At 38.8% G+C, this 16,060-nt stretch overlaps 2 protein-coding genes across 3 annotated transcripts; one reads left to right on the forward strand and one right to left on the reverse strand.

The window, feature by feature from the left end:
• The first annotated feature begins 1,043 nt into the window (after positions 1 to 1,043).
• Positions 1,044 to 4,126, forward strand: LOC135627483 (G2/mitotic-specific cyclin-2-like). 2 transcript variants are annotated; one of them, XM_065133597.1, is made up of 12 exons: positions 1,044 to 1,263; positions 1,333 to 1,397; positions 1,513 to 1,603; positions 1,689 to 1,745; positions 1,834 to 1,879; positions 1,951 to 2,118; positions 2,193 to 2,333; positions 2,614 to 2,703; positions 2,811 to 3,032; positions 3,333 to 3,431; positions 3,529 to 3,707; positions 3,803 to 4,126. In XM_065133597.1, the coding sequence occupies exons 2-12, from the start codon at positions 1,343 to 1,345 to the stop codon at positions 3,945 to 3,947; spliced, it is 1,293 nt and encodes a 430-aa protein (XP_064989669.1). In that variant the 5' UTR covers positions 1,044 to 1,263; positions 1,333 to 1,342; the 3' UTR covers positions 3,948 to 4,126. The 2 variants fall into 2 exon arrangements, with proteins under 2 accessions (XP_064989669.1, XP_064989670.1); XM_065133598.1 differs by having other exon boundaries at positions 1,044 to 1,244.
• A 1,611-nt stretch (positions 4,127 to 5,737) lies between these two features.
• On the reverse strand, positions 5,738 to 14,710 carry LOC135626797 (serine/threonine-protein kinase BSK1-like). Its single transcript, XM_065132436.1, has 9 exons — positions 14,049 to 14,710; positions 13,827 to 13,962; positions 12,906 to 13,039; positions 12,034 to 12,139; positions 10,146 to 10,231; positions 9,018 to 9,206; positions 6,610 to 6,774; positions 6,384 to 6,497; positions 5,738 to 6,169 (listed from the first exon to the last, which is right to left on the reverse strand). Exons 1-9 carry the CDS (start codon positions 14,412 to 14,414, stop codon positions 5,915 to 5,917), a joined length of 1,551 nt encoding a protein of 516 aa, XP_064988508.1. The 5' UTR covers positions 14,415 to 14,710; the 3' UTR covers positions 5,738 to 5,914.
• Between the last annotated feature and the right edge of the window lie 1,350 nt (positions 14,711 to 16,060).

Below are 16,060 nucleotides of genomic sequence, written 5' to 3' on the forward strand. Positions count from 1 at the left end.
AAGCTTACCATCTGAAGGCAATCTAAGCTGATCATGTTCAGCAAAAAAGATATCAGATATATTCTTGTCTTTCTCTGAATCAAGTGAGCAACTCCTTGCTTGGTTTTGCAGATGCTGCTGGGTGGGTGAGAAGACGGGGGAAGAAGACAAAGTAAAGTGGATGAACAGAAGAATCATATGCTTCGTGCTTGTAAAAGTTATCATGCAAAGTAAAGTGGATGAACAGAGAGAACAGCATGTGTCTGTGCACAGTGAGTCATCATAAACATTGCAAGAGAGAAAAGCTATGTACTCTGTGCAGGGAACATAGGCTCCTCACGCTGCTACTTTCTGAACATTCGAAAGCGTCTTTCCGTTCTCTCACACTTGGCCAGCGACAGACTTTAATGTGAACATTTAACGAAGCTGTGCACATCCGTAGATTACTAGCTGAGTTCACTCGTCGAACACCTACCATGCACTCCAGAACCAGATTTATTGTTCTTGAAAGTACCTCCATCTTCAGTGCATTTTCGAAGAGAAGAAGCAAAGCAAGTCTGTCAATTCTCATTTATTATTAGCTCTCCAACGTACGCGAAGGACCGAGACGTTCAAATCACACCATCTTGTTCCATTAGTCAAAGCTCTGAAGCAAAGATGCCGCTGCAAACGCCTGCTGCTGATCCCTCGGCTTTCATGCTAATATAGAATTCACAGAATCCAGTGAGTGACAGCCTCTCACTGTCTCACGCCAGCGATCACGTGGCATCCTTCGTCACCCGATCGGAGGATCCGACGGCTATCAGATCGCTATCCGACGGGACCACCAAGGACGACCGTCGGATGGACCCGCGATTTCCCCTGTCGGAACGCATTGAAGAAACGCCGAGTGGGACGAACCCGAGAGAATTCGAAACCGAGGGTGACCGTTGGGCTCGGCTTCGTTGGTCCTCGTCGTCCAGATAGGATCTGACGGTCATGATTCACTAGCCGTTGGTTTGGACGTCACGGGTGAAGCGTCTACGGACACCGACCCGTTCTTACCGTGCGAAAAATACTTTTCTTTTCCTTCCTCTTTTTTCTTCTCATCCCCTCTCTTTAATCCCTTCCAAACCCCACCGAAGAGAGAGAATCATTAAATCCGCATCGATCTGCTTGATTCACGGGGGAACGCAGCTTGATTCATGCCCACGCCCCCCGATCGCAACTCGCGGGGAGCTGAGGGTGGCATTTGGAAAAGTCGAATTCTAATCCACCCAGCGGCGGTAGGAGGGGAATTTGGAGGTGTCGATCCGTTTATTGGTGTTGATTTTGCTGGTTCTTGGAAGATCAATTTTTAACTTTGATTTCTAGGTGAGGGGCAATGGAAAGAGTCGATGAGAACAGCTGGGGCACGATGAAACCAGCGACTTTCCGAGGTTCATCCTAGAAATAAACTTGGATTCTTTGGATCGATCAGCTCGATATTCTGATGCTGGGTTTCGAAATTTTAGCCGAAGAAGACTGAATTCTCCCTTTTCCCTGTTGTCGCAGATATGGGCGATCGAAGAGCATTGAGGGATATTAGGAATTTGGTGGGAGCGCCGCCATATGCTTGCGCCGTCAAAAAGACGGGATTGACAGAGTAATGCATAAAAAATTGGTCTTTTCTTTGGATGATTGTTATCCCCTCCCGACCTAATTTCTCCTACGATCTTTTCCTTGAACAGCAATGGTAGTTCAGATGACAAGAATCCAACGTTCGTAGCTCGACTGCCGGTGACGAGGTTGGTCGGAAACCAATCTTCATTTTCCTTTTCCATCCTCTTGTGGTTCCTTGTCTAGGTCTAACTGGTTGATCGGTCGATTCTATAGAAACTTTGCAGCTACCGTCGCCAGCAAATCACAGCCCGATCAGCAGGTATTATTCATGAAATTACATCATCAAGTAATCCATGATTGTTCTTTTACTGAGGTCTTAGTCTTGTTTAGGGATCCAGCGCACAGCATGATCGATTTGGGAATGAGAGCCATTGCAAGCCGCCGGCACCATCGATGTCGATTTCAAGTTGTCCGGATAGTTCTACTGCAGTCGATGTGGATGATTATAGTTTGAGTAATGACATAGCGTCGCCCATGGTAGAAGAGACGGAAGAAATGGTCTGTTCGAGTTATAATGCAGTTGGTAGATTTCCTTCATTTATGTGCCATTCTAATTGTCATGAATGTTGCAGGATAACTCTAATCTCAGGGAAGTTGAAATGGAGGATCTTGTCATCGAGACCATTCCGGATATTGATGGCTGTGATTTGGATAACCCACTTGCAGTCGTGGAATATGTAGAAGATATATACACATTCTATAGAAAAACTGAGGTGAGCATTTACCATTCGATAATAAAAGATTTACTTGCATTGCTTATTTGATATTGTTCATCCGTCCTATATATCATACATCTTCTATAGCTGGATTAAGACAGAAAATTCTAGCTTTTCTCACACAAAAAAAAAAACTAATTGAAGGAGTATTTGCTACAGGAGGATTGTAACACCATTCTAGGTTATTGCTTAAAATGAAGAAACATGTAATGCTCCTTCATCAGCTTCTTTGCCTTCACCTGAAATGTAATGGATGAACCGATGAATCATTGTGCAGGTTACAAGTTGCGTAAGGCCTGATTACATGCCCCACCAATTTGACATCAACGAAAAAATGAGAGCTATTCTCATTGACTGGCTTATAGAGGTGGCCATGACTTTCCAGCCATATGTTAATCTTCAGGAATAATTATCATTCATCTTCCATTTTTTTCGTGCATTGTGTATGATTACTTTCGAAACTTTCCCTTTCAGGTGCACTACAAATTCGAGTTGATGGATGAGACTCTTTTTCTAACTGCAAACATCATAGATAGATTCTTGGCAAGCCAAACGGTGGTGAGGAAGAAGCTTCAGTTGGTTGGAGTTACAGCCATGTTTCTTGCTTGCAAGTACGAGGAAGTATCTGTTCCCGTGGTAGAGGATCTAATCCTCATTTGTGACCGAGCATACACCAAGGAAGATCTTCTTGAAATGGTAAGCCCTTTGTGTTTCTGAGGTTGATTGCTGAAGAAAATTTCTTGATTTATTTGCGATTAAAAGGTTGTCTAGACAAAACTCAACGAAAAGATGAGCTGCTTGGGGTTTCCTAGCAAGTTAGGCCCTTTAGATGATTCACTCCACAATCTGAAAACATAGTGTCCGGTTACATTCCAAACTTGTGAGCTGTTATTACTAACCACACGATTACTGTTATTGTTCTCATGGAAATTCCTGTTCTTCCTTCATCTTGTTTCTTATATATGATGTTTAATGCAATTTAATCTTTGCAAGCAGGAAAGGCTAATCATCAACACTTTGCAATTTAACATGTCTGTGGCAACTCCTTATGTTTTCATGAGAAGGTTTCTCAAGGCAGCTGATTCTGATAAAAAGGTGAAATCTCTCTTTTATTTTAGGACTAAAGAAATATAGAAGCATAGGAATGACATAGTTCTGATGGGAATATAAACTGCCTGCTGTACAAAACCAGCTAGAACTTCTTTCATTTTTCATCATTGAGCTTTGTCTGGTCGAGTACAAAATGCTGGAGTTCCGCCCTTCTTTGCTGGCTGCTGCTGCGATCTATACCGCCCAATGTTCACTCAGAGGGTTCAGATACTGGACGAAAACTTGCGAGTTGCACACTACCTACTCAGAGGACCAGCTCCTGTGAGTCCCCCCCATCTGTTCCTTGATCTCTCAGAAACAATGATATGATTCGAGTACTAACATGTTTATTGCATATGTTGATGATTGTGTCCCAGTGAGTGCTCGAGGTTGATGGTGGATTTCCACCAGAAGGCTGGAGTTGGGAAGCTGACAGGGGTACATAGAAAATACAGCACTTTCAAATATGGCTGCGCGGCAAAAGCAGAACCAGCACACTTTTTGTTGAACGCTAGGCTCTAGTGCCAATTTCCAGAGACCGAATCTAGAAGCAAATCCTGACTTCAAAATGGCCAGATTCTATATTGGGTGTATGAGGAATCCATCCAGTATTGGGTGCAACAGAAGTTGCAGAAATTGGAACAATAATAATTGTGTTGTTCTTGGTGTGTGGTTTATCCAATGAATTTCTTCTTTTTTAACTGACAACTTTGTATTAATTGCTTCAATCTATTTTCCGAGTGGCAAAATAAGATAGCTGAATGCTCTTGACAGAGGTTTGTCCATTTGGAGTTGAGACCCAAACTCACTGATCATCACTGGAGCACTTAGGCATATGAATTCTTCCAATCCTACCAAGTAGGGGTGAAAGACAGAATTTAGTAGTGCAACATTTCATCCATTCAAATTACTCATGTTTTATTATTATTCTCTCTTTAAACAAATTAGTAGTGACACAATTATTATTATTCACTCTTTAAACAAATTACTCATGTTTTATTGAATAAGGGAGAGTTAAAGGTCCTCTTGATGGATGTCATACTTATCCTTAAACCACTTAGATTCCATAAGAGAACAAAGATGAGGCTCTTCAAACATCAAGAAATCCTATTTGATATATGTTAGGTTAATTAACAACACAACAAAATAATACTTATTGGATGATTAAATAAATTTTTATTTTTATTAGTTTTATCTGAGTCTTTACTTTTTTTTCTAAAAAATATTTTTAAGTGATATTGTTTACCTAAAAAAGGAAAAGGAAATTAATGTTCTTGTTTTTTCCTCTTAGACTTATTTTAACATCATAGCAAAGACACAAAAGGAAAAAAGAAGTTTTTCTAATAATAAATGTCCAATTTTGAGGGGTGTATTCAAAAACAGTATCTTTATTAAAAAGATTTGAATATTACAATCTTGGTTAAAAATCTTAAAATTTTATTTGTAGATAAAAGTCTATTGATCAATAATATCATTTAAAAACTAGATTTTGATCTTACTAGTTGATTTTTTTTTTTCTCATTCTTTGTTGTCCTTAGAATCCCAAGTTGAGCATGGCGAATAAGAATGAAACAGAAGGTGAGGAAGACGAAGCATCGCCTATGATATATCTCTGTTAATTTTATGATTCGTTGTTTCCCATATAATATAATAGAAAAGATAATTTTTACGTAAACACTTTAATTCTTGGAAGAATATTTGACATCCAAACTTTTAACACCCGATTTTTTATAGTAATATTTTATTTCAAAAATTAAGTTTCATGATAATATTTTCATTAAAGAGTTTTATAGATTTAGTGTTAATATTTTAATTTTAAAAATTATCCTTAAAGATAATATCTCCAATAGGCTAAGACGTAGCTTTTCTCAATATTTTATGTATTTAATAGTTTTTATATTGTATTATATGAATTATTCCAAACTTTTGTATTCATGATTTTTTTTAAAAGGTATCCTGCAAGAGATTCATAGTTTAATGATATCGAAAATTTTCTGTTGACTTTCGAATTTATAATAAGTAATTAAACTTAGGGTTGAATGTTAATCCTGCTATATTTGCTTATTTTTATATTTGGTTTATTGACCCAATATCTTTTAACCTATTGAATTTGGTTGACTTAGGTCATTTTTTAACCTAATACCGCATAAATCTTTGATTCATGGGTTTCCGAGTTCCACACCGAGTCATGTCGATCTTTCATATGTGATGCGATAGGATATTTCAGGATCATGCCTTAGAGAAAATATGCTCACAAGCTGCAATGAAACATCTTTGAGGTAATTCCCATGATAGAACAAACAGAAACTGCCTAAAACAAACATTGCAGTCTACTTTAGCCGAATCCGCATGTACATTGTGCCAAAAGATACAAGAGAAATGGCACACCAAATGGATCGATGTCATCAGAGAGCGAAACTTGGGATAATACATTGACGCAACAACTCTCGTCGACAAAAAGGTCAGTGGAAGAGATGGAACTGTCGTTCTTAGGGACCTTTCCCACCTTTTTGCCTCTTCTCTTCGAGCATCGTGGCTTCATGCAGCATGTCGGCGGCGTCACTCTGCATGTCTAGCTTGGCCAGAGCAACTGCTTGCATGTAGAATGCTGTCGGCCAATCTGGATAGACACATTGTGCTTGCATTGCATCCCTCAGTGCAGCATCAGGTTGATCGCACATGAGATGACACAGGCTTCGTCTTGCATATATCGTAGGTGAGACCATAGTTCCAACATCTAAGAACTGCACAAGCAAAACAGGGAGGTACGACAATGATTGCTGACTCTCATCAATGACATGCAAAATGCCATGTCAATAGCACATTACAGTTTCGGCAGGTCAAATGTTTGGTGTTGGGTAAAGACTTGAAGCATTAGTGATCCAAGAATGAGATTCGAAACTTTTATGAACCACATATGACACAGCTGAACAATCTTTTTATAGTCACGTACAGTACCTGAGAGTAACACTCAATAGCCGTCTTAAAATCTTTATCACGAAAGGCAAAGTCCCCCCTCTTTCTGGCATCCAGTATATCCCTCATCTGTTGCGTCCACTCTTGGAATGATAACTGATGCAAAAGAAATAGAAAATATATTTTCCGAATTTGAAGCAGACTACGCTGTCAACAGTGGGAAAATTCAACCAGAGAGCACAGCTAATTAAAAGAGCCACGTATATACCTCATTAGTTCCTTCATCATCTCTGTAGTGTGTCATTACTAAAATCTGATGGATGGCAGTGAGGTCCATTCTGGAGCAAGCTTCTCCCATAGGGGAAAGTGGGTGCGGTGGTGTGGCAGGTGCTTCCTCAGGCTTTTGTATTCCCAGCATAACATAAGACGGCTCCTGTAATTGGACAATATCACTGGATGCAAAAGATGCACATGAAAAGCATGACTACAATATGTGCACTTCATGGTGACGAAAGTAGAAATGTATGCATATACACTAAGAAATAGTTGTTAATTAAGAAAAATGATAAATAATAGAGCATCTCAAGCATATTTTCTAAAATTTGAAAACTATAATGCCATAATTCAAGATAGTGAATAATGATGCAGCTGAAGACCGTTTTAGTAATGACGTACTATAAATTCTTGTTTTTGTCAAAAGGACACAGGACCAATACAACATGGGGATCTCCCCCACCCATGAGGGAGAAAGATTCACTGCCATCCAAGATGTGGGGCACTGAAGTTGATATTTTGTATCTGTTAGCTACAGATAGATGTCTAGAGGACCATCAGCTGGAATATACTTTGCCTCTTTCATTCATGACTTCTAATAAACCCTTGTAACAGATCGAACACAGGGCACTGTTCCACCAATGTTGAAAAAATTAAAAAGCAATATCATTCAAGCAATTCTATCAAGTATTACCATAGGTAGCATAAAATTCTAGGTAGTATAAGGTATAAACATTTGGTAGTCAGATCAAGCACAGTAGTTCCTTTAATGACAATCACAGTTGGTGTCATAACTTCGATATTGTTTCACTTTATTTCTTGATGACTGCACCGATCATAAAATTGTTTACCAAATTTTAGGGGATAATCACACTATAAGTTTGTACTTGAAATTAAAATTTTAACATGAACAACTATTTAAATTATCAACTTAAACAACACCAGAGGAAAAATTAGGACAAGAAGATTAACACGCAATTTTCACCAGTTTGTATACTTCATATGTTTCCAGTAAGATCACTTAGTTAACATTTACAGGAACCTAAGAACAAAGCACTTCTAACCCTGTGACCAATGAAATTTATTTTCAGTGACAGTTATAACACCGGCTGTGGAAATCTTGTCTGTATATTAAGTTAGTGCTGAACACGTCTTAGACTACATATTCAGAAAAAAATAGAGAGAAAATCTATATTACAGATTCACCATACACTTATCATTCTTCAATTTACTATTGAAAGGAGAAAGAAAAAGAACCTGAACAAGATTAACCCAATGGAAAGCCAATCATATCAAAATGTTCACCTGATAAAGGACAACACGACTTCGAACAGGGTGCTTACATGTCCAATACAGACACATTGCCAGTTGATCATGAAATGAGATTTAATGCCCTATGAATCAAGTGATAATTATTAGCAATAAAATGTCAAAACCTGTTTTTCCTCTTAGAAATTGCCCCCTTGTTGCAACTGGTGAACAAGAGCAAGGAGGTTCACGTTTGCACTATGGAATGAGTTTGTTAAGTTACTGTTTTCAAGGCCTGAAATTGCACAAAAGGACCACAAACTCTCGTGGATTGAACCGCCCTGACATATATGGTGTTAAGAGTTACTATGCCTAAACATATGTATAATGTGTACATGTATATATGTATAGGATTCACAGATACTAGGGCTTCCTATTCTAATTGTATAGAGGGGAACTTGCCCCACTCACTGAATACAACTCAATATTTTCTCATCTTTTCCTCGAGTTTCATAATTCAAGGGAGAATATAGTATTCAGTGATGCCTACAATTCTTACTGTAACTGCAAACTTCAATGATTTGTGCTTACAAGAGAATGTCAAAGATGTTAAGGTAGTTTCATTTCTGCAAATTTGATGAGAGAACTACTTGTCTGATATCTGCAAACTTTGTAAAACTAGTACTAACTTGTCTACAAGGGTTATTAATAACATACAAAGCTTTGAATAGATTCACCAAAATGCAAGCATTATAGCCACGTATTGATATGATGGGTAAAATGATGCACGTCTAATGCCAACCCCAATAAAATTACTTGACTCATAAGAAAGTCAATATCCAGAGATCCATCTGGTAACCACGCAAAGGCATATTTGACTTAATGCCTTTTTAACACAATATCTTACCCCCTTTAGTTGAATATTAAAATAATTGTCATGATGGTATCTGCATCCTTGTTAATGTAATTTTCCAATAACAATTACTAGACAGCAAACTAAATAATGGAATCTCACGCCATGCTTAATCAAAATTTTAGTTTACAATTACTAGACAAAAGATAAACAGTGGCATCTCAGTCACTCTTACCAGGCAGCAAATTATGTTTCCTAAGTCATATACAGGGAATCTACAAATAGCCAAATCAATGGATTACCTCTAATTTGATTTGCAATGATGCAAGAGTAGCAACCAGCTTCTTTGTGTTGGGCCGATCCCTAGGTTCATATTGCAAGCACTGAGAAGCAAGGTCAACTAGTGTAGTTGCCTCTTCTGTAGAGAAATTCCCCTCCAGGTGTGAATCCATCAATACCAAACTATTTTTCCCTCTTATCATGTCAAGAGCCTGCAAGCAAGAAATGAATGTTGGTAAATGATTAGGAGTGACTGCTGTGTGAAATAAAATGAATGTTGATAAAAGCAAATGAGAACATATTGCCAAAGGTAGTTCAGCTTAGTGGCATGACCTTGTACAGATAACAACTCAGTACAGTGTGCCAATTGGCAAGAGAACCATACAATCCAAGTGCTATGTTGGCACGCACATGAATTGTTGCATGTCCTATATGTAAGTATCATAGGATCAGCATGGTTGCTAAATGTACTACCTCTGCCTCAAGGATTTTCCCATTTGTCCAAATGTTCCCTTATAGTTTCTCAAAGCTTGAGGGAACTTTCATACATTAATTTAATTATCATGGTGCCATAAATAACATGCAAAGTTCAGGAACAACCAAGTTCTCTCTGGTTTAGTTAAATGAGTTTCTTATTATAGCCCATTGTATACGGTGGACTCCTTGTCAACCTTGGATCTTTAATTTCTAACTCTGGTGGCCAACCAAGCCATAAACTCAACGAAACTAAAGCTGGCCAGTTTTTTTAGGTTTATTGTAATATTTCACAAAATGCAATATCCATGGATTTCTAATTATATCTCCACTATTATATTCACGATGCAAATCAAGAATAACTGAAGGCCTAAGGATATTTTGCTGACAAAAGGCCCTATTTTCAGAATGACCAAAAAGGGAACCAAATTCTCAGAAAATAACAGAGTGCCACATTATGAGTGATCTTCCGATGCTACGCTTGTTTTACTTTTTTTGTGTTTCTTAATTGGTTACCTGCAATTCTCTTTAGTCTTTTCCTCTTTCCTTGATATGACTCAAAAGAGCAAGGGTAAATATGAGATTGAACAAAACAAACGTTTAAAACTGGAAGCCTGTTTTTCATTTCTGAAAATAAGGGGTTTTTCTTCATAAATTTCCTTAGTCAGAATACATACATGAGTTGGGGGAATGCGCTTTCCACTGAGAAGATCCAAGAGGACAGTACCAAAGCTAAATATCACACTTTCTGGTGTCACCCTCCCTGTAGAACCAAAATATTGATTGTTTACGGATTGACATTGCGATATTCAATTCAGTATTTGACAAAAAATACTTCAGTATTAAATACCAGTAAGTTCCAAACAATACCATAAAACAACCGGTTCGCTGGATTAAACAGATGTAAAAACATATTTGATATTGTTGAATACTATAATACTAACTGTGTTCGAAGAGCATGTAAATATTAAACTGCTAATTCATACAAATTCTGGTTCTTCAGGATTTACTTAAAGGGGTTGAGTTTAGTAGCTGGAAGCATGTTCTTGGCCAAGAATGATACAGAAATAAAAACCTGTTGGTGTTGTGATTCCTGCCATGTTGAGTCACAAATCATGGTATCTCCAACAATGCACTTGGTGGGAGAAAAAGAAGAGCAGTGGTAACAGGCACAACAAGAGAAGGAGACTGAGGTGAGGACTACAAGCTATCAGAAAACCGTTAGCCTTCTGATGTGCCACAGTCCATGTCAGTCCAGTCACCTGCTGCTGCTGTGGCATGCCACCATTGTTGCCACTGCACCATAAGTGATACAGACACACAGATATGTGTGTGTGTGTGTGTGTGTGTTGAGAGAGAGAGATGCTAAGGGATCTAACCAAGGTTCGTAATACCGTACCGTACCGGTATTTCGACCTGGGCTCGGTACCGGTACGGTACGGTGTACCGAGCACTGTAGCACTGTTACAGTGTGCTACGGTGCGGACCGGTACTGGGCGGTACGATTCGGTATGGCAGACACTAGATCTAACAAGGTCAGAAATCAGAAACTTGCAGTTAAGGATCCTATCTAAGCCATATTTTAACTGATGATAACATCCATCCACTAAGAGAAGAAGACTAGAAGTAAAAAGGATAAGATAAGAGGAAAAATAGAAGAAAATGAGAGGAGAAAGGAGAAGAAGAAAACTCTACCGAGGCACTTCTTACCTTTATATTTTTGAACACTAACACTTCTTTTAAGACACACCTACAACCATATTCATATCTGCTTAATTTATCTTATTCCAAAATGCCTCAATGTATGTTGAATTAGTTGTACTTTTAACAGAAAATCAAAGTTTTGCCATGCATTTTTAGATCTTCTTGAACAAGATCAAAATTAAGGTTCTGATACTTAATGATTCTTAGCAATCTAGTCAACTTTTTAACAATTTTGCATGCATTATAGAGCTTTTCTGTATGTGAAGATTTGAGTTCTGGTCTCTTTTCAGTAATCCCAGCAACATAGTTTACTTACCCTATAACTATAAAATAATCTTAAACTTGATTTGGTCAGTCTCATCCATCTCCAGTTTACTAGGATCTCTAACCTTATTACTAAAAGATCAAAGAAACACACAAATGAAGAACTATGGTCGTCTTGTCTTAAAGTTTCTTAGCATCTTGACCCTCATGAGATTACTTCAAGATCATTAGGACTCATGAATATGTTTTCCTAGTCTTATTAATTGATACAGAACTCTCTTATTCTCCCACACCCATTAGTACCAGCAGTCTAATTTCCTTTTCCTCTCGACTTTTAAATTGCATCACCTTCCAACATATCGATTGGCAGTTAGTAAATTCCAACATATGTAACAATATTTCTCTGAGTGCATGAACTTTCTGAAGGCAATTACATACTAATGATTCTTTATGGGGCAGAAGCCATGAGAAGCAGCAAGCATAACTGCAGCAAAATTTTCACCATGCACAGATATATACACTTCAATTAAACTGATATGCTAAATACCCTAAACTCAAAAGAAACAAATAATTCTCTTTAGCAGCATAAGAAGATACCATTTCTCAAATACTCTGGTGGTGTATAAGCTAGGTTTGTGCTATAACTTTTTCCATCCCGACTGTTTTTCATTAGACCAAAACAAGAAAGACGTGGATCACCATCCTGCAAACACACAGAAAAACTTGAGCACCATTTTGATATAAGAAAAGTCATCATTGCATAGTTATGTTGACAAAATAGACATGTTTCCCAGAAAAATACTGGAAATCAACATTTCTTATTAAAGCTCTAGAAAAATAATGAACTTCCATAACTCAAATTAAGGTAATTGTTCTAAGGCATGCACTTTCTGACACCCATATTACAGTGCATATCACCGTTCCCAAATATTTTCAACCGAAGCACCAACAGATACTATTAGCTAGTATGAAAAAAGTAAAGAAAAGACAAGACAGAAATAGTAGGAAAGAAATGCACATAAAATCTGTGTGGATAGGCTCACAAACCTACATCCACAAGCAAAGATGGAAATGATTCACAATGTTGAGCATATGTAGAGGACAAGAGGCTCAGTACAATTGTAACTCCAGAATCACCAGTACCCTTGGACCAAATAGAGAGGACCCTAACCAAAAAACAGAAGAAAAAGAACGGAGCAAATACAAAACCTAAGTTATTGCAGGATTACAAAAACTGAACCTAGTCCATACAATAAAATATTTCAAGTCAATTTTTGTCACAAACATTAATTACAATGCATACACAAGATGTGACAGTAAGTAGTAAACTATACACATATTCTTGTAATTACTGCATATAACACAAACATGTAAACATAATCATTGAACTATGATAGCATGATGTGGAGAAATATCTGAAGACACTTAGGAATAATTAATTATGAAATGGGGAAAAACAGATACAACACCTCATCAAAAAGGACTCTATATGCGTTGAGATCATGATACAATGGGCGTCCCTCGTTACTACAATATTCCAAAGCTTCTGCGATATAGAATGCAACCCTGAGACGCATAGCCCATTCGATTGTCTGATTTTCCCCTGTTCAAGCAAAATGATTGAAAGAAACATCAACTTCCAAACATAAAACACACCTTAAAAGTACAGCACAAGGAACACAAAAAATAATCACATGTAAAACTTTCCACGGCAAACACGTGGCATGGAAAATTCACATGGTCCTGTTGAGGCAGGAGATTACTCATCGTAATCTCTACCAAAGCTTTCACAGTTGTATCTGTCAGGACAAAATAAAAAATATTTCCCACGATATCTAAAACAAAGAAAAATGGATAATAACAAGCAAATCAAATTTTTCATTAAACAAAAACATGTCTCCACCATAAAAACAACATTTCCTTGATGGTGATTCCTATTTCAAAGAGGGTCATTGCTAGCAACTTCAATGTACCACTGCTGATGGCTATTTCTGCTTATCACAGCTTGTTATAGTAAGCTCACACTTGAGGTTGGTTAATAATTATGTGTGAACTAATTCAGGGAAAGAAGGAATCTTGAATGAAACTCCAATGAGCCGAAGCAAGGGTTGCTTGCCAGCTAAGGCCACACTCGATTGGTAACATCTACGATGTACAATTAGGTATAAACCGACAATCTAAGATCAGCCGACAAACAAGGGTTTGGCAACTTTGGATATAATAAAGGCAGGAATCTGAAACCTTCAGCTTTCTTGATATAAAGCAAATCTCCATTTCTAAATATGTCTACTGTCTACTTGGGTAATCAATGTACAACCATTCCACACAGAGGTTACAGAAGAAACAGAGCTTGAGATCGACAAGGAAAAGAAAGGCCCGAGCAAACATACAGTGGAAAAGATGTTTGGCAAGGGTGTCATTGGGCATATACTCAGCAACAAGAAGCCTCTCGTCGCCTTCGCAGCAGTACCCAATCAAATTTGCCAGCCTCCGGTGCCTCAATTTACCGACGCCCCAAGCCTCCTCCTGCAAAACCCAATCAAAAGTTCCTCTTTTTTCAGCATCAACAACATGAATCCAACGAAGCAGAAGCCAAAGAGAAGGAATCGAACAGCGAACTGCTTGGGATCAGGCCAGGCCGTCCGGGAGAACTTCTTGACGGCGATCCACCGGCGGTTCTTCAGTCGGCCCTTGTAGACGAGGTTGGGAGCCTTGTCACCGCTCTCGGAGACGATATTCCCGGCGTCGAACCCGTTCGTCGCCGCCTTGAGCTCGGCCAGCGAGAACTCGGCGAAGGCCGGTACCTCCCCACCTCCCCCGCTGCCACCGCTTTCCCCCATCCCAACCGAGAAGGACCGCCGCTGTTGCTGCTGCTGGTGGTGGTTCAAATGGAGGTGATTGTTCTGCTCCACCGCCGCCGCCAGCCCTGCCCCGGGGTGGTGCTTCTCCGGCAGCAGGGACGAGCAACAAGACCCCATCGCCCACCCACTTTGTCCAAGGGGAAAAGAAAAAAAAGGCTCTTTTTTTTCCCCTCTGCTTCTCTCTCTCTCTCTCTCTCTCCTCTCTCTCTCTCTCTATTTATAAGACATCAAATACTACATATAATAACAAAGATAATAAAAATATGCTGGAGGAGTTGAAGGTGTCAGTGAGTTATGGAGATGACACTCGTGTGCTTGTGGGGAAGAAATAAGTAGACAGGAAAGGTAAGAGAACTCCATTGATTGCTTTCTTTTGTGTTCCTTCTCCTCGCATCTCTCTCTCTCTCTCTCTCTCTCTCTCTCTGCATCTCTTCCTCTTTGCCTCTCTTATCTATTATTTTAATTTCTTTCTTTGGAGTTTGCACAGATGAGCACGGCACCCTCCTCAGTCCTCCATTGTCTTTATTATTCCTCACCTTTTCTTTTTAGGATGATTAATTATGAAGAAAACAGTGGCAGTACACAATTGGCTGCAGTGAGCTATTGACAGATAAAAAGAGGAGAATATTATCATTTTAAATGTCTATGTGGACTGCTGCACTAATGAGAGAGAGAGAGAGAGAGAGAGAGAGAGATGAGCAGTGAGGCCAATTCATTGTATCTTTCAGACAATAGACAGAGAGGACACCAAGTCTTCCAGAATCTAAGAAGCAGCTTTGTACTTTTTAGGTTTTGGCAAGGAAACTTCACCAACATTTTGCAGCTTCATGACCATAAATTTACTATTTTCATTGTAATGATTTTTTTGTTCTGTCCAGAACATAATATTCATGTGATCAATCCCAAGTTATTTGCCAAACTGTGCACAGGGGTGAAGAGAAATCAAAGACAGAACCTAATAACAGCCATTGATGATGTGATTTGATCAATAACATCAGTTCCTTCTCTCTTCTCCTATGTGAGCATTTCATCATTTATTTATTCTCTGAACAGTAAAAGCAAGGCGAGTGATGATGAGCAAAGGTTGCATTGCATGTCTTCTGAGTCTCCTGGAAGGACCTCATTCTGTGTCTTCCTTCATGTGGAGCAGCTTCCAGGTCTTCCTCAGTCTACACACTTTGGCTTTGCAATAAATATAGACTGCAGTCATCTATCTTTGCCTTTGGAAGATTAGCCTTTAATGAGTAGTAGTGTGGAACCTGACAATTGGCATCAGAAAGGTAGATTTCAGCAAGGGAAAGGATGAATGATGATGCTGTTGTCTTCTGGTGTGAGTGAAGAAAGATTGGGGGGGGGGGGGGGAAGAGGAGCAGCAGAAGTTGGGCAAAGGAAGAGAAGCTTTATGCTTTATTTAACAGGATTGGCATAGCCCATAGATGGGTTCAATCATTGGTTTCACTGTGTGGCCATGCACAGCATGAGATTTTGCAGTACTTGATGGTGGGGTAATCTGCAGCTTTTTCTGCAGAGACTGTGTGGATACATGAGGAGGTGATGTCTCTCTACTGCACATCCATATATATACTGATGCTGTCTTCACTGTTTTCACCCTAAGATTCTTGTTCACCTTAAGATCTTGCAACAATGTTTTCTAGATCAACAACAATCATAAAGTAAGCTGATCTTGAAATAACCTTCTGTGTCTGTCTAACTCTGCATCTTCAACTTCATCTTCATCTTGATTTGACAGTATAACCAAAGTT

The sequence above is a fragment of the Musa acuminata genome, chromosome BXJ2-11 (assembly GCF_036884655.1).
Source record: "Musa acuminata AAA Group cultivar baxijiao chromosome BXJ2-11, Cavendish_Baxijiao_AAA, whole genome shotgun sequence".
Taxonomy (NCBI): Eukaryota; Viridiplantae; Streptophyta; class Magnoliopsida; order Zingiberales; family Musaceae; genus Musa; species Musa acuminata.

What these genes read in the sequence shown, in the direction of transcription:
- LOC135627483 (XM_065133597.1), top strand. Translation starts at nt 1,343, where the DNA reads ATGGAAAGAGTCGATGAGAACAGCTGGGGCACGATGAAACCAGCGACT. An exon ending in CATTCTATAGAAAAACTGAG is followed by an intron (nt 2,334 to 2,613) that starts GTGAGCATTTAC and finishes ATCATTGTGCAG; the next exon opens with GTTACAAGTTGCGTAAGGCC. An exon ending in TCATTGACTGGCTTATAGAG is followed by an intron (nt 2,704 to 2,810) that starts GTGGCCATGACT and finishes TTTCCCTTTCAG; the next exon opens with GTGCACTACAAATTCGAGTT.
- LOC135626797 (XM_065132436.1), bottom strand. Translation starts at nt 14,414, where the DNA reads ATGGGGTCTTGTTGCTCGTCCCTGCTGCCGGAGAAGCACCACCCCGGG. An exon ending in TGCCAAACATCTTTTCCACT is followed by an intron (nt 13,040 to 13,826) that starts GTATGTTTGCTC and finishes TTGCTTGAACAG; the next exon opens with GGGAAAATCAGACAATCGAA. An exon ending in AGCGCATTCCCCCAACTCAT is followed by an intron (nt 9,207 to 10,145) that starts GTATGTATTCTG and finishes TCTTGCTTGCAG; the next exon opens with GCTCTTGACATGATAAGAGG.